Source organism: Mugil cephalus, chromosome 1, assembly GCF_022458985.1.
Source record: "Mugil cephalus isolate CIBA_MC_2020 chromosome 1, CIBA_Mcephalus_1.1, whole genome shotgun sequence".
Lineage (NCBI taxonomy): Eukaryota > Metazoa > Chordata > Actinopteri > Mugiliformes > Mugilidae > Mugil > Mugil cephalus.
Genome location: NC_061770.1, coordinates 22,619,255 through 22,643,538, shown reverse-complemented (window position 1 = coordinate 22,643,538; position 24,284 = coordinate 22,619,255). Strand labels below are relative to the sequence as shown.

At 40.5% G+C, this 24,284-nt stretch overlaps 1 protein-coding gene and 1 long non-coding RNA gene across 2 annotated transcripts in view; both read right to left on the bottom strand.

Annotated features, from left to right (window-relative positions):
• LOC125024046 (ephrin type-B receptor 2-like) overlaps window positions 1-4,936 on the bottom strand; it is a 34,264-nt gene extending 29,328 nt beyond the window's left edge. The window contains exon 1 of the mRNA XM_047611700.1: window positions 4,717-4,936. Within this exon, the coding sequence (XP_047467656.1) occupies window positions 4,717-4,789 (73 nt within the window). The 5' untranslated portion in view covers window positions 4,790-4,936. The remainder of the gene's footprint in view (window positions 1-4,716) is intronic.
• Window positions 4,937-9,663: 4,727 nt separating this feature from the next.
• LOC125022140 lies at window positions 9,664-23,901 on the bottom strand. Its single transcript, XR_007114417.1, has 3 exons — window positions 23,817-23,901; window positions 21,777-21,899; window positions 9,664-10,044 (listed from the first exon to the last, which is right to left on the bottom strand). It is a non-coding gene; the product is annotated as an uncharacterized LOC125022140 (long non-coding RNA).
• Between the last annotated feature and the right edge of the window lie 383 nt (window positions 23,902-24,284).

Here is a 24,284-nt window from a genome sequence, read left to right as displayed (position 1 = left end):
AGGAAAGTGTTTTATCTGGTTTTGATCATATTGGAACTTCAGTTTCAAGCAATAATCAGATATGAACAAATCTGGAAGAGTCGTTTATGAAATTCACTGAGAATTACACCGACCAGCCACAACATTAAAACCACTGACAGGAAAAGTAAATAACACTGAACATCTTGTGACAGTTCAATGTTCTGCTGGAAAACCTTGTTACTTAGACGTATAGCACCCAGACCAGACCAGACCAGACCAGACACCCCCACCCCATAGCAATGACACTCCTTAATGCAGTCTGACACACAAAAACGGTTTAGGAACAACTAAAAAAAAAAAACATACTAGCCATACTAGATCCCAAACTGATCAAGTATCTGTGGAACGATCCACAGACACCACAGGACACCCACAGAAGACCCATGTCCATTCTCTGATAAGTCACAACTAACTGTTTTGGAGGCACAAGGGAGATCTACGCAATACTAGGACGGTGGTCATAATGTTATGCCTGATTGGTGTATATCGTCTTGGTCTTGTGGAAGGTTGGGAGAAAAAAGAAAAGAAAAGAACAACCACAAACCACGGTGTGTGTTCCCCACGCCTGAGACTACGTTCCCAGGACAGAATGTCTAGACACAATTAGAAGGTTAAAAAAAAAAAACTTGCAGCAAGAGTTGTGGCACGTTACTGGAGTCATTTCATGCACTAGTTGCTCCACAGTGGACACACTCTGGCCAGCGATGCGACACTGCTGTGGCTCTCTGTCATGCTAACCACACATTCACATATCATGTTCGAAATCCCAGCTTTGAAACTAGGCTAGTGTAGAACTGGGTCACGGGGCTGTTTTGATGCTGAATGTTTTGTGTCACTGCTCCCAGAGGCGCCAACTGTGCTGCTCCCAACACTGAGTATCGATCGGTTTAGATAACTAACTACCACCGAGAGACGTCAGCGCCGAGGCCGGGATGGCTTCTCTCCAGAACAAATGAAAGTGACGTAAGAAACGATGACATATGTAGCTGAGTCAACTAAAATGGTTCGTTATATCAATGTCATGATTCTAATTTCTGAAATTTTTATTGTGACATATTTTTGATATGAGGTTGACAACTGAGCGCTAGCATCACTAGCTACAAGACAAGCTGTAAATGTTATTTAATGTCTTTAATGTCAAGGAGGGTGGGTTTTATGGTTGGACACAATATTATTTAATGAAAAGGGAACTGAAAGTGCTGTGGACACCAGGTAATTACAAAACTCAAAAATCAGGTGACAAAAAAAAATGAAGGTGGAGAAACACCAAACCAGAAACTTAACAAAATAAAACAGGAAACTCAAAACATGATCATGAAAAAAACGTGACAGTCTCTCCTACACAAGGTTTCACATATGTCTCATGCCGTAGTGTGGGGCCCAGATGCTGCAGGAACAACCAGACTGTCTGTTTAGAAAATTAATGAAAATTAAATATCTTCACTTCTATCATTACAGTTGTGTTAATCATCAGAGAACAGACATGGGCCTTCTGAGGGTGTCCTGTGGTATTTGATCAGTTTGGGATGTAGTGAATTTGGAGACCTGGTCAACACCTTGTGCTGTTTTATCATGTTTTTTGAGTTGTTCTTGAAGTGTTTTTGTGTGTGTGTGTCTGTGTCAGGCTGCATCCTGCTGGGGATGGCTGCTGAACATCAAGGAGCATCATTGCTATGGGGTGTGGGGTGGGGGTGGGGTACATGTCTAAGTAACACCAAAATGAATGAATGCCAGGTCCAAAAGTTTCCAAAAAAAAAGATCTTTTCTACATCATCTCCTCTCTTCTTAAAAATGTTCTCTACTGATTTCTCCAATAAATGCATATAAAATGTAACGAAACATGCTGCACGACAAAATGAGAAATTACTATGCAACCAAACTCCGGCTGAGGGTCAGTAACGATAACTATGCTGGACGGCCACATGCTAACATTTCTGCAGACATTCCCCGCCAGGTGAAATGGACAATAGAAGCAGGAACAGTGTTAGTAAAGAATCCGTTTCTTCCTGTGTGGCCTGGGACATGTGTCTGAGAGGGCCAGCATTAAGCAGTGAGATGGCATCAGACATAAGCTCGACGTTACATCACAGCGTCTGCTCGACTGATCATCCGTCTGCTCTCTGAGTTAAACGTTAAAGGACATGGGAATCCACTCTTGGAAGGTAGTTTTCTAATTTTGTCCAACAAAGTCAAAATGGCTGTTGATAAAGAGGTAAATTCACCCAATAACCTGCAAAGATGGAGAAACGTGACAAAAAATGTTGCGTTTTATTTGCCTCAGAGTTCAGATGTGGGCACTGGGAATGACGTCACACCTGAGCTATCGGTGTTCCAGTTACAGAAGTCTGAAAACTAGATGTCCGTGTCCATGAAAGCACTCGCCTTGTCTGAATATAACTTGGTGGAAACTTGCTGTGATCGATATTTACATTTTTTGAGTTCAAAGTGAAATTAAGTGAAATTCTTGATATTAACTGATATTATTGTTATAATATTAAACTAAATTGAGGCTATTTAAGTTACACTAATTGTAAATCGAACAGATAACTTGAACCAACTTTTAATTAGTTACAGCAATTAAGGATCACAAGAGGCAGAAATTTATAAAAATATTCAAAAGTTTTAATTGTTTAATCACAGTTTGCCATGATGGTGTTTCTCATTGTTGTGGTTTTACCTGGCTGTTGTGTTTAGCTACTAATAGCGCGACATGGGCTTGTATGTCCCACATGACACACGAAAAACTTAAATTACACTGTAACAGCATTTCAACATATGCATGTGGAAAAGCTGTGTCTGTAAAACCAATTTACTGCAACAAAAACTAATCAAAAGTGCTAATAAACAGAACATTACAGGACCTTCTAATTAGTGTTTACACACACGGGGCGGCCATCTTGGAAACTCAACTCAAGGGTAGTGAGGATTGTACGACTTTCTGAGCAGAAGATCAACTTCGGGGGGCGTTCAAGAAGAAAATCTCAACTCGGACCTTGGAAATTCCAACAAATGGAACACACCAAAAGCTTAGTTTAATAGTGTTTGAATCAGTTTTACTGTTGTTACCTTCTTGTACTGGTTTTGACTATAAAATTACAAGTTCCTTTAACAGAAAAAATATACAAAATATGCAGCAATAGTCCAACAAAAGTTGTTACAAATAAAACCAAAGCAGCCTTTTATTAATATATTTATGACCGTGTTTGCAAAACTAAGTCACGAGGAAATGTCGTGGAGGAAAACAGAAGCTGCACAGCTCTTCTTCTCTTCAGCCTAAATTAGGACATTGTTTTATGCTAATGAATTAAGAACAGTTCTACCTATTTCTCAATTTATTTTACAGCTCTTCACTCGTTTTTCACCCATACTCACAGAGATGGTCTGTGTTAGGTGTGGCTGACATGTTGCACACCCAAACATGGTGGCACAGGGCCTGAGGTCCTTTGTCTTCACATTTGGTTCAGCATTCTGAAACTAGACCGCTAGCTCACAGCCGGCACATTACTACACCCGGCACTGAACGGAGGAATGGTGGAAATTAAAATGCTTCTCGCAGTAACTGTAATGACCTACGACAATGATGATGACATAATCCATCTGTAGCACCAACCCTCATACACAAACTGATCTCTTCATGTGTAAAAGCTGGCAGTGACTTCCTGAAAGAGCTCTGGGATAATTAGCTGTGTGCTGGAATTCAGTTTCAAGGATTTAAATACAACTTTAATAACAAACTAATTCCGTATATATGTGCGATATGTGACCCGCAAGCAGAGGTTGTTGAATATCTGCAGCCGTCTGACTGCATCTGTTTTAATCAGCTATCGCAAACTTATGGACAGAAAACATGCACAAATACTTTGTTCCTTCCAGGGTCTGGGTCTGTTCTTCATACTGGGATTTCAGTATGTTTCCATCAAGTATCAGTGTTCAAGTTTCAGCGTAGGAGCATATTATCTGCCAAGATGTTGTAGATTAATGATAGTGTAGACGTGTGTCTGTGTAGATAAATAGATACATAGGCTTGTGACATTCAGGATTATGTCATATATGTAGTTATTTTTTTTTTATTATCCACTTGGGCTCAAGGATTTTTATCTGTCTTTTGCAACAATACAGAAGCATGAGATGGAACGAAATAATGCAGCCAGGACCCGGATTATTTCCCATAACTATAGTATATAGGTACTAAATAAAACAGTGTCTTAAGTGATAAATAAAATAAAAAGTGACACATAAAAACAGACATGGCATCATGAAATTCACTTTTTCTTATTATTCCTGCTGCTCCATACATAAATATATATTTAAATATATATTTTTACATAAGTGTAGCAGGCTCTCTTCAACCTTATCTGAGAGATATAATGGTTCAATTTTAAACACCACAATAGTAATAATAGTAATAATTATATTAATATGGTGACTGCGGGATACTGATGTCAAATTCAAAGTAAAAGCCATGGAAGCGGATTAATTCCAGCCTAGCCCACTGACATGTTTGTTGCAGCAGGCCTATCTATGGAGAGCTTTACCAGAGCCACATCCGAACATCCCCTCGGTGTTTTCCACGGGATGCCTCTCTAGAATAACACGCGCGTTCAGCCCGGGATGATGGAGCTCCGCCGCGGTCGGTCGCTCTCTTCGCGGGTTCGCGCACATCCAAAGTAAAGAGTTGAGAACAGCGTCTCTTACCTTCGAGCGCCCAGACTGACGGCAGCATCCATAGAAAACACAAGATATCCATAATCGTGGTCATTCCAGGCATCTGACTGTAAAAAGCCAATGCATCCGTCACGCAGCCGACCAGCAGCGGGTCACTGACCGGGAATTCATTCACACATAGCGCGCATCATCATCCTCCCCATCCTCATCCTCATCCTCCTCCTCCTCCTCCTCATCATCATCATCATCATCATCGGCGGCGGCGGCGGCAGCAGCAGCAGAGGGATAAGGGCTGAGGAGCTGCTGCTCAGGGCATTTTAGGCAAACTGAAAGGAGGGGGCGGGCAAATTCAGACCGGAAAAATGACAAAACATCGACGTCCAGCTGCGGCCCAGACTAAGGTTCACATGAGATAACCTCCAGGACTGACATCCAAATCATCCATAAGCGTTTCAGCCGCAGGATCCAGCAGCCAGAGAAGTTATTAAACTATAAGTTTATCTCCACGTGTCACGCTTGTCTTTCACTCAAACTTTATCCTCATTTCAAACTGAAATGTTGCACATTCACTGCACTGTTTCATTTGTAGCAAAAAAAACCTTTTGTTTAAAAAAAAAAAAGAATTATAATTAATAAGGAGGTACACTGGACACATTCAATACATAAATTAACAAGAGACTAAGTACACACTGTCACATTTAACAACTGACCTCCACACAGTCTGTAAACTGTGTGCCGTTTTTTGAGCATTGTAGCATATTTCAATTGACTGTTTTGGCAAGAACGGACGAGGAAGACGCATATTTTGGAGAAGATACTAATACACTCTGAGACTGTGTTGTTTTAAAAAGTTGACTGGTGGGACTACATTCTGCGTCCAAAGGAGGACACAGAGGGGACGAAGTCTGGTCCGTCTTTATCAAGCGAAGCTTCTCCAACAAAAATAATACAAAAAAGTAAGTGGAACCACTAGTAAATGCTTGGACACTCCTGAAACATACAACTAATGTTGCATTAGCTTGCAGTTAGAATTAGCATGTCTTAAAAATCCAAAAAATCCAAATAATGTTTAACTTAATGTTATTTCAGTCACAATTTAGTCTAACCCATAATGTTATCCTGGTTGAAAATTATGATATATTAGATATAATTCATTCAACCAAACTCGTCTACGAGTGGGAGTGTCTGGTATAAGATTAAACTTCAAGTTAGTGTTTTTGCTTTTTCGGTTTTGGCCCCAAAAAATATAACAAGAGGACATTTCCCCAGTTGACACTGATAGTGTTCGCCTGAAGTTTCCCTCTGTTTTGCCTCCAGCTAACACCGTGATGTCGCTGTGATGTCCATGAAGGCCATGAAGGAGTCGCAATACCACCAGTAACCACTAGATGAGACGGCTGCAGTTCGTTAGCGGTTTGCTCGTTGGTACATGGACCATTAGATAGAAACGTTTTATATGAATACAAGAGAATTTACTGTTTGACTTTAAGATGACAATTTAACAGCTGTTTCCTCAAAGCTCCGAAGTATATCGTATTTGTGCGTACCTTAGTTTACTTCCTGGCGTCAGTGATAAAAAATAAATAAATAAGTTGACTCCTCATATTAATCTGATCCAGTTAATCACGTTTCATTTAAATGCTCAATTGTACACAACATCACATAATAAAAGTTCTTTCAAATGGAAACTTTTTTCTTTCCTGCAGTTTTATACATTCAGACGTTCCTGACCCTCCAGCTAACTGGCTTCTCCAGCAAGCTAGCAAACAGCAAACATCTGAGCATGAGACTGCTGCTGTTTCTACTGACTTTTCATAGATCTACAGCTATAGAAAATCAAATGTTATCATAAGAACAGTTAAATCTACAGTAGAAGCAACTCTTTCAAAGGCTAACACTACCTTGTTAATGCTAACTTATAATGTTAGCTCCAGACGTTATCACTGAGTGAAAATATGTCGTGCATGCAGTAGATTCAAGTTAAATATATTAATTCATAATGATAATGACATTAGAGAATAATTCTGGGCAAACACGTGTGAGAGAGCACATCTAACATCAGTGATCATTCTCCCGCTGAGGTTGGATTCAAGAAAAAAGGCGAGCCACTCTTCGTGTCCTCTGGGTAATGTATTTTAAGTGCCATCACGAATTGACAGGAGAGAGTGCTGACTGCTTGTAGGAGTTCCTTGTTCAACAAGTTATGAAAGGAAAACTCCTGGTATGCCAGAGGGTAAAACTGAGAAGATGCCCTAGTGGGTACTGGAGAGTACCAACCCATTAAAAGCTCCAAATCAAGAGCAGCATTAAAATACTTGGACGTTTCTTCAGAAGACAGCTGTGGTTGTAAGGTTTCTCCAGGATAATGAGAAAAAGTTAACCAAGTTAACAACACTTTCCATGAGGTAGACATTCATTTATTCATTATGAAAAGAAAACTTGGAAGGGAAAATGCAGAGGATTCACTACAAGGTGCAAACCATTTGTAAACCCCAAAAATACATAGTTGAACTGGACTTTGCTAAACAACATGTTAAGTTTAACAGATGGAACTTTAGTAGAACCTGTACTTGAATGAAAGGAAGAAACATTTGTAAATGGCCCATGATCAAAAGAGTACAACATCATCTGTTGAACACAATGGAAGCAGTGTGACGCAATGGACACGCATGGCTTCCAGTGGGTCAGTCATGTTCATTGGTGATGTGACAGAAGACAGAAGCAGACCAATTAACTCTGGTCAGATTCAGCCAAATGATACAAAGTTAAATCGACGGTGCTTCACGGTACGGATGGCCAATGATCCAAAACAACTCTGGAGATTCTGAAACTAAAGAAGTGGAATCGTCTGCAATGGGATCGTCAACAAACAGTGGGACATTTGCACATTAAAACGGCATCCCAGTCAAAGTGATGAGTATATCGTTGGATCAACCAATGGATTGAAAACGTGACATCAACTCAGAATGACAATGGGAATATCAGAAAACAGATCGACCTTATTAGACAGAAAATGTTTTAATAAGATAATACTTCATTGATCCCCGTAGGGTAAATTCAAATGCTATGCAAATACTCACAGAAAGAACCAAGCAGTAGTGGCTTATTGAACCGTCTATTGAAAATTTGTCAAAAACCTGTCATTGTAGGCTGCTGGCTGAGGTCGATGATGAAGTGGATTTATAAATTGATAACAAGCTTGAACATTTGCAGTAGACTTTGAAATGCATGGAGTTAGTTTTGTAATTATTGGTGATGATAGTGATGATATGGGCTGGAATACTGGGTAAGACGGCATCATGTGTCACTGTGGATACAGTATTTTTGTTTATCTTTATGGTAGAAATGTTTAACATACCGGCATACCGGTGTATTTGATTACCCAGTGAGACGCTGTTTCCGACATTTTCAATGTAGCGCTTCTAAACGCGCATGGTGCGACTATGTCACCGCGAAGCGTGGTGAAGATGGAAAGGTGAGGAGACCCAAAAAAAACGGGGTCGTTTTAGTTGTTTGGGTTTTTTATTTTTAGGGTGACCACTGTCACAGATTTCTGGGGACAGTCCAGGGTTTTGGATTACCTGTCCCCGAAAATGTCCCCAAATTTAGCTTTTTATGTATGAGAAAAAAAATTTTGCGCGCAGACTATAGTTATTACGGTAGCTGGTCACGCTACTATTGACATCACAGACATAGCAGTTTAAATATGTTTAAATATGAATAAATATGTCAGTTTATTCATTTCATCTTGATAAAGTTTCTTTTTGTTTTGTTGTTTTTTTTTTTTATCTCTGAGCTGTGAATGTCCCCGGATTTCCACATCAAAATGCAGCGCTAACATGGGGCCATGCAAACCTGTTTTTCTACTAGTGTGGGATTATTCTACAATATTTACTTATCATTACAGTAAAATATTCCATCCTTAGTCAATCTGCTGCATTAATTCCTCTCTCAATCAGTAGAAAATGTTTTTTAAAAACACAGCTATGTACATTTTTGGTCACACTTCCCTTTAAACACATTAGTGCTAATACATCTGTATCAACATCATCAACTGCGCCAAGTTTTGGTGTACATTCCGCATGTACTAATATTATCATTATTATACTGGGATTTGCATTCTTCGCCCACCATTAACTGCAGTTTATTCCCCTGTTCAACATCTCTGACACCTCAAGCCAAAGTTCTCAATCACTCATTCTGGAAACTCCCGGGTTGTTCGGTCGGGCTTCTTGAACTATTCCTGGAATGCAACACATGGTCAAAAGTGTGTGAACAGTGTGTGCTTCTTCCATCCAAGTGAAATCTTAATCCTGTAGCAAGATGACAGTTTTCCAGTTGACAAAGCCAGCTCCGTAAAGAAAGGATCTTCTCAGGTTTAGGTGGCAACTGGTTTGCACAGATTATCGCCCTTCGTCGCCTCGTCACATCTCTAATGCGCTTGTGTCTGAGCGACAGAAAGACTTACAGCAGCTGTAGCGGTAAGAAAATAAGGGAATTAAAGTCTCCACGTAGCTTTGGCTGCGTAATGCGATCCTAATATTTTCAGTTTCAGATATTTTTTTTTGGGAAGTGAAACACAGGTTCAGTACAGATATAACAAATTGTGCAAAATAAGGCTTCCTTTTGTATAACAAGATAACTTTAAGAACTGATATTATAGGTTGATCAAAGTGTGAGGCAATAGACAGAACTTAAAAAGACAAATGACATCATAAAAAGTAAGTAATAATAAAAAAACAGTCCAGTCTGTCACTTAAGACATATCTGATTTTCTCTACGTGAAGGGGATCCGTTATTTTCGTTATCAAGTGCTTAAAAGATAAGAAATCTTATTTTTTTTCTGATATTTCATTTTGACTTGCACATTATGAATAAATAAAATACACAAATACAAATAAAAGCTTCCTACTACATGAGGACAAGCTCTATTGGTCTTTTTTTTTTTTTTTTTTTTGGTCAGTGCATAGTTTGCTGCCAAGTCTCCGCAGAGAGTCTACAGCTGATCTGTCTGAGCCATTTTATAACACGAGACTGGAGTGTACGAAAGAGAGAACGGGGGGGAACTAGAGAGAGTGAGGAGGGAGAGCTAAGGGAGGAAATAGAGCAGAAGAATACAGGCCTGACAAAAAGGAATCCAGCCTGCCTCCAGATGAGTGAGGGCTGCAAAACAACAGATTAAAGGAGCCCAGGGCCTGTTCCCATGGAAACCTTTGCCCAGGGAGACGGCGAATGCAGCAGATTGTAGGTCAGACTCCCCATTGGCGAATCCAATCAGACGTAATCTGTCTTGACTTGTGGGTCATACGTTGAGCAGTAAAGCCGGTGCCTTTCTGTGGCTGCTCTCACAGTCCCCAACTAGCAGAGCAGAGTGTTCACAGACACCGGTGGCAAGAGGCCACAAAACATCGAGGTGGTTATGGAAAAAAAAAAAAGAAAAAAAGTCCAAATTAAACATATCTGTTGGAACGACCATCGTTTCCAAAATCAGAAACATTTAAAATGAATAAATAAATGCCTCCGTAAATGTAAATGTGTTCATTGCTGTATTAGTTTTCTAGGTTATAGGATGATTTAGATAGAAAAACAAGAAAAAACTAAAAGAATCCAAACGTACGTGCAGACTATGTAAGTCCAACTACTATTAGTGGTTAACAATGCAACAATACTTCCATCTAGTGGCCAAAGTAAAGCACTACAGGAAAATACCTCGGTGTACACAACATTATGACAGGAGATGTAAACAACAGTGAGCATCTCGTGACAATTCAGTGTTCTGCTGGGAAACCATTAATACTTAGGCATGTAGCACCCACCTACACCAGACCAGACACCCCCACCCCACAGCCATGACACTCCTTGATGTTCAGCAGGATGCAACTGACCTCCACATTCACTAGTCTTAACCCCCTGACACCCGGCGTCCTTATATGGGGACATTATGTCTTAGGTTTGTTGCAGCTCATTCTGATTCATTTAGACCTGTTGTCTTTGTGAGAAGACACTTTTGTCCACCATGTACAGGCTCAGTAACTTTTCTAGTTTCATATGTCATGAAAATTTAACAAATTCACAAGTACTCGTTTGAGGACGGTGGGATTTCACCGTTTCCAATTCTGCTTTTGCATTAAAACAAACCGTTTTATATTTTGGTTGACTTAAATTGTAATATGCAGTGAAATAATAATCCTTACGTCCTTTTCAAAGATGATGATTGTTTTTGTAACTTCTCAGGTCCTACTAATCCCGAACAATCCCTAAAAATCTTGTTTTTTAAAGAACCTAAGATCCATTCCAAACAAATGCTTGGCTCTCAGGAGGTTAAGGGTGCGGCGGTCAAGAAGACTCCAAATTAGAATTTTTGCTGCAGATATGACATCGTCTCTAAAACAGAGTGGAGGCAACGTGAGGCGTTACAATGCTTTGGTACTAGACTTCGGTACGAGAACACTCAAAACACATGAATAACATGACGAAGATCCCAAACCGATCAAGTATCCGTGGGATGGACCCAAAGACCCCCCCTCCACTAAAAACAATCCATTACTAGACACAACATGACGCCCTCAGAAGACCCATGTTCATTCTCTGATGAGTCACAGCTGTTTTGAAAACCTACACAATAATGGGAAGGTGGTCATAATGTAATGCCTGATCAGTGTAGACCTATACTGTGATTTTGAGATGTGGCGATTTATTTATTTCTGATTATCAAGTTCCCGTTTTCTAATAATAAAACAAGGTTTATTGCCTTTTCTGTCACATTTTCCTCTACAGCCACCTGGCAAAATCAACTTTAAGATGAATTAGATCTACAGAAGGTCCCCCTTACAGTCTGGGGGTTTCAGACTTTAGGTGAGACAATAGTGATTGTTATTGGTCCAATACAAATAAAAGAAAAGAAAAAAAATGAGCTGAATTGGATGATAATGAATATTAGTCAAAGGACTCCGTATTTAGCAGAGTAAGAGTGAAAAGTGAAAGGGCCACTCAGACTAGTTGAACCAGATGTCATCACAGTACTCCTTGCACAGTTTTTGCCTAGTTCTCTCTCTGGGGAGCAGGGAGTAACTTCCAAAACGCAAACAGTGAATCTCAAAAAAAAAAAAAAAAAAAAATTGGACACAGCCGCGGATGCTACATGCAAACGAACATGTAATTCTCCCAGTGGTTGAGAGCGTCGTTGGTTTGGCGTCTGCCCGATTCTGAGCCGAGCACAGACGGGTTAAGGGGGTGAAGGCTGGTGCATTTGCAGCAGGAAGGCCTTGACGGGTCTGGGCCAGCATCCAAACAGATGTTGGTTTGTTTCAGGGCTATGGTTAAATAGTTGGATGACGCTCCAGCACACAGGGGAAAGAAGAGGGGATTAATTTGTTTGGATTGCAGCTCCACCGACAGAAAGAGACCAAGGATGGAGAGAGCTAGACTGGAAGCGAAAGACGCAAAGCTGAATCGGGAACGGATGGTAAGATTCAGAGCACTGTAACACAAACCACTAGCAGATACTCCTCACTAGTTTTAGATTTCTGTTGAAAAGCGAAGCATTTCAATCTGTATTATACTAACTACACTGAGCAGCCATAATATTATGACCACCTTCCTAATGTTGTGTAGGTCTCCCTTTTAATTTTCACCAACTTTACTCATAATATTCAAGCAATCATTAAATAGATGATGACCGAGACAGACCCAGATTTAAAGTGAGCTTTGGCTCCATCATCGGCTGCAGACAAGAGACTTATGAACAGGGTTATAAATCAACATCTGCCAATAATAAAAGGCCAGTTAGGCTGATGATGCATGAGGCATCATCGTGTCAGTCAGAACTTACTACATTTCCCATGAACACTGCTGCAGTGATGATGTAAGAGATGCCCATTGACTGCGCACAGGCATGCTACAGTCTGCAGTGCAACCAACGCGAGTTTCCAATAGAAAACTATTGACTGCTAGATTCTACTGTACAGGGACGTTTTGTAACTAGAAAACACAAAGAGGAAAAAGAACAAACAGATTCTTAGAGAGAGAAGGGAGCATCGACTGTAAAAGCAAAAGAATAGCTAACTAAACAGTAAAGCAAAAAGTAAAGTGAAACTAAATGTGGTTGGGACAGACGTGGGGAACGAGAACAGAAAGGAGGCAGGTGAACGAAGAAAATAAAGTTTAACTCTAAATGGCTGGTGAGTTGTGTTTGTTTTGTATGGATTGCTGCATGTACGTGAAAGAAAAAGACAAAACAAACAATTTCGAGGGACTAGTAATTTTTAAGTTGAGGCAGATGACAGTGCCTAAAGTTTTCTTCCCCCAAATCCCCACTTTTTGTGTATTTTGTTGTATGTATTGTTTGCTTTCTGTGCATTTTTCATGCCGACAATGTTAATAAATAAAATGCATGCAGCGGAACTCATAATCCCTCTTTTTTGAGAAATTCATATTCTGGCTGGTAAAGAAATGGTGAACTGTGCTTATGAAGTGGTGGTGGAGAGGAGGACACTGAGCTGCAGTAACTGTTATCAATCATGGATGACCCTGACCAACCTCTCCACCAGACCACAGACAGACGATGGAGCACCTTGTCCAAGAGACTTTGTTGTCTCAAGGAACGCTACAGGAAATCTTTCCTTCCTCAAGCCATCAGTCTGTACAACTGTGACACCGGACTTATTATTACTGGCACATTTTGCACAGGGTTTTTTTTTTAAGTTGTTGGTTGGGAATACATTTAGTTTCACTTCAGTCTCATTTTTAATATTCGGCTATTTTATTATTCTTGTAACTATTGATTATTGTAGATTATTGATTATTTGTAATGTAACTCTTTTAGTTTTTTGTTATATATTACGTATGGTTTAATAAAGTATCTAGCTAGCTAGCTTCCATGGTCAATTAGTACTACAAAATAAATAAAAAAAAAAAGAATAATGAAAACCCGTCAACAATGAAAGATATCTTGTCTTGTTATTTAGGGAGCTAATACAGCAGCTCCTTTTCACATTGAATTCACATTTGCAGTATATAAATGATTTTTTGTTTGTTTTGCACAAACTACCGCACTATTTCTACATTTTAAAATCCTAGCAACAATTTTATATTCCAATTTTTAGCATTTGTTTTTTAAATTCCCAGTCCACACTGTATATACATTATGTCAGTGCTGCCATTTTTTGTATTTTTGGTATATTTTGTATATTTCTTTCAAATTTTATGTTTTTTTCGTGTATATATTCTTGCCAAATTCTGCGCTACTGGGACAAGGAAATTTCCCATACGTGGGATAAATAAATTATGTCTTATGTCTTACATAAGGGTCTTTGGCTTGCTGTTTCCTAAACTGAAATCATCAACAAGAACTTGAAAAGCCCTGGGGGAGTGGGCTGCTGCTGCTGCTGCTGCTGCTGCTTGTTGTGTTGTACATGTGCAACCTGCTGACACGACGAGACTCAGAACAAATCCCAGTCTTCTTCATTATCCAGCATTCGTCTGATCGCTGCTGTGTTTTGTGACCTTCATGAGGAAAAACGCCACAACTGTTACATCTCAGCTAAACCTTTCAGGATGATTCAGACGTCATTTAATTCACAGACATGTTGAGAAACAAGCTACAGAAAACAGCAAATCCACTGAACGAAATCCACGTATACAGATGCAAATTAATGTTTCAAACGATGTTTCCATGATTTTCTACAGTCTATTGTGAAGACCCGGTGTCACTGTCGCATTACCATTTAGATCCATACTTTACTTGTTCACTGCTGAATGAAAAATACGTCAGCACATCACATTCAGCCCGACGCGTACGGCTAAACAATAACAGAAAATATAAATTTAGGCTGGGTAGGGCCTGTTTACGTTCCTGCTGTACAGGCAGGATGCTCTGGTGTCTCGGGGCCAATCTCGCCATCTATTCAGGGTGAGAAGACGACAAAAAAACCTCCTCCCGGCAGGGTAACAGGATATGCTGAATAGAGCCTGCAGGGCTTGGTTATTCAGCTGCCGCTAACAATAGGATTCACATCTTGCCTCAGGGATTTGATTCATAAATAGAGAGTGGGAGATATTTTTGGGCATTGTCGAGAGGCATGGATTTCTCAGTGCAGAGGGTCAAGATTTCCTCCACACGGTACCTATTGTTGGGGAACGGCCTGGTAAATAACTTATAGCCTAATTTACAAGGACGCTTATGCCACGTTTGCAGAAGTTTTCCGAGGGTTGTGACACACCGAGCCGAGGGCTGACCCTCGCGCCATGGATGTGTTATGATGTTATATTTATACCGACGAGGGACGGAGCGACATTCTTCATGGGTTCACATGGTGAACACTGAAGTTCTAGTGTCACGGAGCGGGCCGCAAGGTTTAGATTATGAGCTGGTTTCCTGGAGAGTGGTTAACACAGCAGACCTGGTTTCACAGATGGTTAGTTGAGGGAGAAGCGAAGCTCCAACCAGCCAAAGTGTACTCTTTTTTCGCGTGATTTGACCAGCAAAGACAACAACCTGCAACAGCAACATAAAAATACGCTCCTGTTAATTACTTGGTTAGATTAGTTCCTGAAATATCGATACTTCCGATATCAGGTCTTTGTGCGCTTCGATGCGCTTAGGTCTTCGATACTATTGAAGGAAATGTTGGAACACAGTGGAAAGTACCTAAACTACTGAGGTTGTGGCAACACAACAAACCTTGTGAAACACCTCAGGTTAAACCACAACACAGAATGTGAGGCTTTTATGACGCGGAGGACAGAAGAGGGGAGCAAAAAAACCCCTAAAAATTATGCTTTAAGCTACCGTGTTTCCTAATTTAAACCATTTCCTACCGGGGAAGGTCCCGCTGATGCCTCCAGGCTCACTAATCTGCCTTTGTTTTTTTTTGTCCTTTATTCACCTCCTACGCTAATTGTTTTCCTCTGTAAACATTTATCTGGCCACGGGACACAAACAACTTGATGGAGCTCCCTGTACGGAAATACAGTACATACAAAAAGGGAAGGATTACAAGCTTTCATCTTCCTTTGCTGCCGTTTAAAAGAGAATTTCTGTTCAGGAATCGGAAATTGTGTGAATATTTGTGAGGAGGGAGCGTGGCACAGTCGCACACATCGTGTCTTTAGCGCCTCGTCTCTAATCGTAAAAAGCAGCATAATTTCACGTCACTCAAGATCAGTAAATACAGGGGAAGCTTCGGTGGAAACACGGAAGGCAGACTCACTTATTACTTCTTCTGAAAAGTTATCTGTAGCTCAGCTGGAAGACGATACTTTCACCCGTAGAATCCCTCCATCCATCACTTTAATGTTTGGCAATTAAGTCCAATTCATGTTAATTTATACACATTAGCGGAGCTCTTTAAAGAAAAGTACTGCATGTAGCCACACAACCCAAAATGTGCTTGAATTTGATTGATGAGCTGTAATTAGGTCACCCCGGCATAACATTATGACCGCCTTCCCAATATTGTTTTGTCTAAGTTTCCCAGCAGAAAAATGTATTAACACCAGTTTCGTCACAGTTACCTTGAAAAAGGAATACGATTACTGATCACTCCTTTAAAAAAGTGACTTAGTTACTTTACTGATTACTAGATTCTAAAAGTAACTTAGTTAGATTACAAGTTACTTTATTAGTTCCATTCAGCAGCTGCCCCCCACAATTTTTGTTTTTCAAAAAAAGTAAAATACAGGTCTTTTTTTTTGTTTGTTTTCATCGACAAAACATTTCCTCTACGGGCGGCACAGTGGATCGGTGGTTAGCACTGATGCCACCCAGCGAGAAGGTCCAGGTTTGAGTCCTGGACCTTCGCCACCGAGGTGGAGTGTGCATGTTCTCCCTGTGTTTGGGTGGGTTTTCTAAGGGGACTCCAGCTTCCTCCCACCTCCAAAGACATGCTTGTTAGGCTAATTGTTGACTCTAAATTTACCCTAGGTGTGAGTGTGAATGGTTGTATGTCTCAGTGTTAACCCTGCGATAGGCTGGCGACTTATCCAGGGTGTACCCCGCCTCTCGCCCAATGCCAGCTGGGATTCCAGCAACCCCTGAGACCCTAGTGCAGGATTAATCGGTACGGAAGATGAGATGACACATTTCCTCTACAACATACTGTCATTCAACTCTCTCCAACTTACTGGTTTTGCTCCAGTCTTGACTAAGAGACTTTTAAGTCTTTTTTTTTTCATCCTCCAGGCTGCTCCTCTAACCACTACTCACTACTGGTGACTGTATTTCCAGCTCGTAAATCTCATCTCTCTCCTCCCTCCATTGTTGTTTCCGTTTGTGTCGCTGCGTGGTGTTAAACACAGGTTGTCATCATGCTGCAAACGTGACCGGTCACATACGTGATGTCGCTCCCAGAGAAGAAAGCAAAGATATAAAATGGGAAAAATAGTAACGCAGAGTAACTTGGATAAGTAACTTTAATCTGATTACTGATTTGGAAATATTTGCTCATGAGATTACTCGTTACTGGAAAAAAAAAGTGGTCAGATCAGAATAATTCATTACCAGCATCAGTGATTGACACAAGAAGGTTGATGTCATCCACGTCTCCTGTCAGTGGTCGTAATGTTGTGGCTGATCGGTGTATATTAATGAAAATATCTACATTTATACACATGTATAAATATCTGCAATAAAACTTATTTTGGCAATGGAGCACTTTACAGGTGTGTTTTATCTTTGCTCTCTGTATCAAAGGAACACGACTCTTCTGATTAACACTTGAACTTATTATTACCGTCATATTATGTTACTAATGGAAGGAAATCGAGGTAAAAAACGTAGCCAGCCTTCAAGGATAAAAGTTTAGTAATTCAGAACCAAGTCAACATCACTGCTGCCGTCCGGTGCTCCTCGGCTCGTGACAACAGCTTTGGATAAACGTCCAAAAGCAGAATAATAGGAATAACTCAGTAACGTTGGCCTGGCTTAAAAACATTATCAGCGAAACCTGGAATAGAAACACCAAATACTCTGCTGGCACCGCCCACACCAATGTTCTGGAGGCAGGTGGATCATTTTTGCTTTCATTTAACCCAGCTACCTGGGTTTGTGCTGGACCAGCTTTGAAACTGAGCTCACCATTATAAAGACCTGTTTCTTTGCACATTTCTGCTTGTTTGTTCCTACTTTCTTCTTCGTTACAGAGTTTTGACAGTGTTAAAAAAGATTACAGAGTATATTACAGCCCTGTGCAGGGTAAAACTCCATATACTTTTGCTCCCTGTGAGCTCATATTGATTTCAAACTATAAAATTTCCACCAAGGAACAGCCAGCTGTTGTAGTTTTTATATGAAACTAAAAAAATTTGAAATAAAATGTGACATCAGGGATAAGGCCAATGGGTAAATGAACACAAATATAAAAAATAAATAAATAAATAAGACTGTAAAACTTACAGATGGTTCCATCTAAAGAAGGTACAGACGTCTAGGATTCACCTTCTAGCATCTTCCTCCTCCTGTGGATCTGACAGGAAGTAGATCTAACACATGCAGTACTTAAACACACCACTGGAAGGAGTAACACACTCCCTGCCACCATAAACGATTCACAGCCCTGAGGCTGGTCTTCGCTGAATGGTGCTGAGAGACTCTTAACTTCCGCTTTCCATCCTCAAGAAGATAAGAAAAGCCTTTATGAATCTCAAGGGGAGGACATTTTGTTCTTTAAAGATTAGATCCACACATGGAGCAGCTCATACTGAAGATTAAAGCAGGGACCCCAAACTGTTGGAGACATGACCCCCTACCTTCTATATGTGTTCTACATTAAACTCGGCCTAGTGCTATTTATAAATATACATTATTATTATAATTTTGCATCAAATATTAAGCTATTTAAATAATGCACAGGTCCAAATATTAATCTGGAGGACCTCCTGCTGAAGACCTATGCATTAAAGGATCCGTCAAAAAAAAAACTTGATCTCGATGTCGACATCTATCCTTCATTACACTGCAATTTAGCCAAACAAAAGCACTACTTCTAAGAGACTGGAGCTGTGATGATCATGCCCATCCACCACGCCCTCAGCTCCAGGTCCATACTCACCGCTTCACCTCAGAAATAGTTCTCTACTTCCTCTATCAACGCTGACCGGTGGCGGCATGAATGAACTGCGGACTCCAGGCCGGTCCGGTATGAAATACATGCCCCACTATTGTCACCACTGAGCCGGCATTATGCTGACTTTGCAACTATTTTTAGAGCACAAAGGAGCAGTCGTCCCTCGAGTGCTTTCATTGTTTTTCCATGAATTATTTAAAAACGATTGTTTTCGGTTTGAATGAAAGTTTACACAGAAATCAGCGGCCTGGAACGAACATCTTGTTGACCTGATTTCATCAGGGACAGTGTGCTGTCTGATCTAATCACTCGGATGCCCCCTCCGCACAAGCCGGTCGACTTACAGTTGAACACGTGACGATTCTGAATGGCTACGGCCATTTTCTTTCACGCAAAGTGAGTGAAATCAGATAAATAAATGTCAGGGCTTTGTCCTGTGAATCTGCAGCAGTGCTGCTGTTGTTGTTGGTTGTCCTAAAAGGGTTTGGCCTTTATCCTCAGTGCTCTTTCACTTTAATTTGTCCAGCAGAACAAGCTGCATCCCCTTCTTCCGAGACCAGGGATAATTCCCTCCTAAACACCTGGGATTTGTAGTCAGCAATCCTCCAACGTCACTGTGAGAAAAATAACTCCCAGGCCTCCCCGCACTGCTGTGCATGATAAGGTTAAATGCATGTGTCAGTGTGTGAGTGTTGGGTTTGTTGGTGGTTGTGAAGAATTCCCAGTGGAGCTGATTATCTCCATTAAGACGTGGAGGGGAGGGGGGTGGGGGTGGGCAGGAAGCAGTGGGAGAGGTGGTGGGATACTGCGGCTGCAAACAGCAGGCAAATTAATTACACATTGGCTTGGGGGAATATTCTGCCTAAATGCCACTCAGGTCCCTGTGAGGCGACACACTTAGCAACTCCAGTACGAGTACAAGCAGACACATGTTCCGTGAGACGCACACAAGCACCGGGAAACGAGACTAAATTCTGTAATTTTGAACAAGATTAACAAACAGCACATTAGCCGTTTCGGTAGTTTTGTAAGACTCACATACTTTTGCAGAATACATAAATATTTTAAAAGGTAGATTGTGTATTCCGTTTTAAAGAGTGGGCTAGACCACCTGAAACATCTGGGACAACTATGTCTTCAAAACACGACCTGCTGTGTGATGCTGCAGGATAGAGGACAGGTTTGTGGCTCTATGAAGGGAGTTGGATCTTGTGGATCCGTTCATTTTTAAGAGTCATTCAAAAAGACTGGCTCATTTTAATGTTTATTGATAACTTTGATCTGGATCAAAATCATTCAAACTTAGACGTCCCATGGACACACATTCTCTTGGTGGGATATCTGAGTCTATCTATGTGTAAAATGTACATTCTAGACAGACAGATGTTTAATTTATTGCGTAAGAATTTTGGTTTGCACTGTTCATCGAACCCAACTTGGAGCATATTTTCTTTTAATCATTTTTCTTTTCGCCTCAAGTGTAACTTAACAGAGGTTTTCAACCACAAACAATTAAACTAGCCTCCTAGCTAATAGTAGCTCCTCCTAGCCTCCTAGCTAATAGTAGCTGCTCCTAGCTAATAGTAGCTCCTCCTAGCTAATAGTAGCTGCTCCTAGCTAACAACAGCTCCTCCTGGCCTCTCAACTAACAGTAGCTCCTCCTAGCCTCCTAGCTAGTAGTAGCTCCTCTTAGCTAATAGTAGCTAAGAGCAGGTTTCCTAGCCTCCCAGCTAACAGTAGCTCTTCCTAGCTTCTAGCTTCCCAGCTAACAGTAGCTAAGTGAAGGTTTCCTGGCCTTGGTTTATAGACGTTAGAGGAGGTGTAGCCATATTCAGAAAGTACTGAAAAGCAGTGATGTAATTAGGTGATTGTTAGGTCCCTAGGTAGGAATCTGGGGACAAATGACAACTAAGGCAACAGGTAACAGACTTTCTTCACCACCAAAAGACAAGTAACTGAGAAAGTCTTAACACAAACAGAGGCGAAGGACTGGAGCACGTGGTGCGGCCGAATAAATGAGACAAGACCAGACTAACTTCTCCAAGTTGAAAACAACAAAAGGCCTCACTGTTGTCTCTACAAACTAAGGTAGAAATAGGTAGCGCCAACCAATACACTAAAGTATTTAACCGATATCTAACCGATATCAGGTCTTTATGCTCTGAAATCGATTCTCATATCAAAAATATCGATACTTTTGATACTTTGGTCATTCGAGGTTATGTAGGAGACACAGTGGAAATTACCTAAACTACTGAGGTCGTGACAACACAACAAACCTTGTGAAACACCTCAGGTTTAACCACAACAGAGAATACGAGGCGTTTATGATGAGGACGACAGAAGAGGAGAGAACAGGGTCACAATTAAGATGCAAGTTTTCATTTTATAGTCGTTCTTAAAATAATTTATTTTAATGGTCTTATCAGTTCGATTATTTCTTTTTTTTAGTGTTTGATACAGCATTTTATCATATTGTGTATGACTGTGTCTCTGTTTGGTTTTGTTGTTTTATCTCGGCTATATAGTAAATGACACCATTGCTTCAATATACTTCAGAGTTTAAAATACATAAATACATTAGTCTGATGTCTTGTATTCTTCTTCTATGAATCCATGATTTGAAACACACTACTTGTTTTTAAGTTTCCCAGACACATATTTACACAAAGTATCAGTATCGGCCTGAATTTTACTCAATATCGGATTGGAAAGGAAATTGGTGGTATCGAACATCACCACTAAAAATCTGCAATGCCTATTATTTCCTTCTTTTCTATGATTAACTGCATTCATTTTGTTTAGGTACGTTAATGCAATACTCAATATTAATAAAGGTAAAGAAAAAATATTGTTCCTGTCATCTTCATTATTTAAAATTAATCTAGTGATCTTTGCATTGTGGTGACATTGCCGTCATCCCCATCCTCACAGGGAACCGAACTGAACATTGGGGTCAGTGAACCCTTCGTCGATGTTTCTTTGTTTGCTTGCGTCGGTGACACGACGTATCTGGATGGTCCTTACCGGTAAATTTGCCTCCAGCGCCTGGTTTCTTCAGCATTAGCCGTGTGTGTTTCCTCAGCAGATGCCATTTGTGTCGCAGCAGCAGCCTCACGATGTCTGCGTCACTGTCTGCTCTGTGTGTTCCTGCGGAGAATGAAAGGGAGGGCCGAGGCAACAAAATGGCTCGTGCATGAATTCGGCACAGATTCACACCATATGCTGTTCCCACATGGCCTCCAGCGCTCCATGGCTCCGTTATCTTCCCCAACACTCTCATATCAGTGGTTGTGTACAGTATGTGAGCATATGAGCACGTCGGCATCCTTTATTTAAAATGTCTTTATTTTAAAAAGTGTATATTCACGATTATCCCCATTTCTTCCTATGAGATGGTGTTTAATCTTTTAATGTCCTGCTCCCAAAGTTAAATGTCAGTCAAATCAGTAACTCACATGATTTGATTATTCTTTCTGCTTTATTGCTTAATATTAAATCAGAGTTTGGGATGATGCAGGTCCAACAGACTTATCTTGCCTTAAAGCTTCTTCCTTTTTTAAATGTCAGCCCAATTCATTTTTACATCTCTAATCAGAATAAAAGGTTTGTTTCTGTCAAGGTCTTCTAGGATAAACCAGAAGTAAAGATTTTTTCTGGGCACAAAGGAATTGTCACGACAGTGCCTCACATACCCTCAGAGCTTCTTGCTTTAATTTAGCTGTTTACGGTCTTTCATGTACACAAGCAGTGCATCGGCCTGTTGTGTTTTTGAAGGCACACTTCTGAACACATCTGGATGAATCCCAAGGAACTCGCTAGGTTTCATATGTAGATTTCTACAAAGCGACTTATTATGTGAAGCACCTGCGTTACTCGTAAAGTGCATCGCTTCATTGCAGGGGTTAACTGCAGGTGCTTGCATTGCATTTAACAAAGGAATATCGGTAACCAAGCAGCAGCAAACTGACAGACTGAGCAGGACAACAGTTCACTGTATTCAGTTAAAATGACTCATCTTCCAGCCATCACTTCTGTTTGCCATCTGTTTCAAAACAAACCGAGTCTCTGTTCCCATGCCACCGCTGCCTTAGTGCTGCTCTGGGGGGTTTCAAACTCTCTGTTTTGTAAAGCATCTTGGAACAATTTACAGTGTTACTGATGCTATATATATATATATATATATATATATAAAAAAATATAATTCAAATTTAGATTTAAACTGCTTTTAAAACCTGCCCTGGTGCAAATAAAATGTTGTCTTGTGGGGGGCAAGAATCTCTCCAGAGAGTTATTAATTACTATGAGTCAATACCATGTACGTCAATGGGCGATGGATGAGGTTCCACCAGTTAACCCTTAATCTATATTAATAGCCTGCACTGCAAACTGAGTATTCTGACATCATTATTAAAATGTTCCCACTATTGTACAGACTCATACAATGTAAATACCGAAGCTTCATGATGTATCTTTTCAAGATGTGGTCATCGGTTCATAAGAGTTATATCTTAAAATGCATAAAAGCCACAGCTTAGATATTTGTAAATATACTGGAAATATGTGTATTTTATAAACTGAATGACTAGCAGTGGTTAGAAAATGGGTACAAAATGAGAAATGAAGCATTTTATTGTCAACTACTACTATAAAGATCAACTCTATGGTTAGAATCCCAGTCAAAGGGTTAAATAGTTTAATTCAGTACAGATGCTTTTAAGCTGACGTTGATCCTGACCCGACTCTGGGCCCTGGTGATAGTCTCGCTCACATTTAGTGAATGCACACATGCATGTGTGGTGACACCTTCCCACCAGCTCATGCTGGGTCACATCAAGAAGAAATGATCACTATGTGCCCTCCTCTATTGGGACACCCCTTTACCCTTCCGGACTTTCCCCTGGAGCCCCTCAATCCTGAGTGAGGTGATTTGGAAAAAGCACAGAATCCTCCCTTAACGGACCCTTAACACTGAGCTGCAAGAATATAACTGCATCAGTCTCATGTAACGTTAACTCTGTGGACAAATTCACCTCACTGGTGGAGAAGAGGGACAACGAGACATACCTGAGGGAAGGATGAACACAAGCAAACAGAGGAGCACCAGGAAGGAGACGACGGCGCCACTTTAGAATCTCAGCTTCTGAAAAACAGGACAAAAACAATATCAGTGAAGACTAAGGGTTGCGCAACTTTTTTTTGCTGTTATGCTATTAAAGTGAAGTTGACTAGTTGCTGATGACATCACTAATAAAAACACAACAGAAAGTAATGCACTGCAGCTAAAGATCTAACAACTCAAATATGTGCAGCCTCCTTCTCTCTGTTACCTCAGGGCGTTTGGTTAAGTTGTTAATTGACCGTCTCTCTGCTAGCATCACTGGATGTGTGTGCATTGCAGTAGTAGCCTACTTCTGTTATATTTCAGGACTGACATGACACTAAAGAATGGGCTTCGTCTTTAATGAAGTATTTCCACAAACTTGATGATAGTCTGCCGGTACCACATCGCGTTCGAGGAGTATCCAGCGCTTT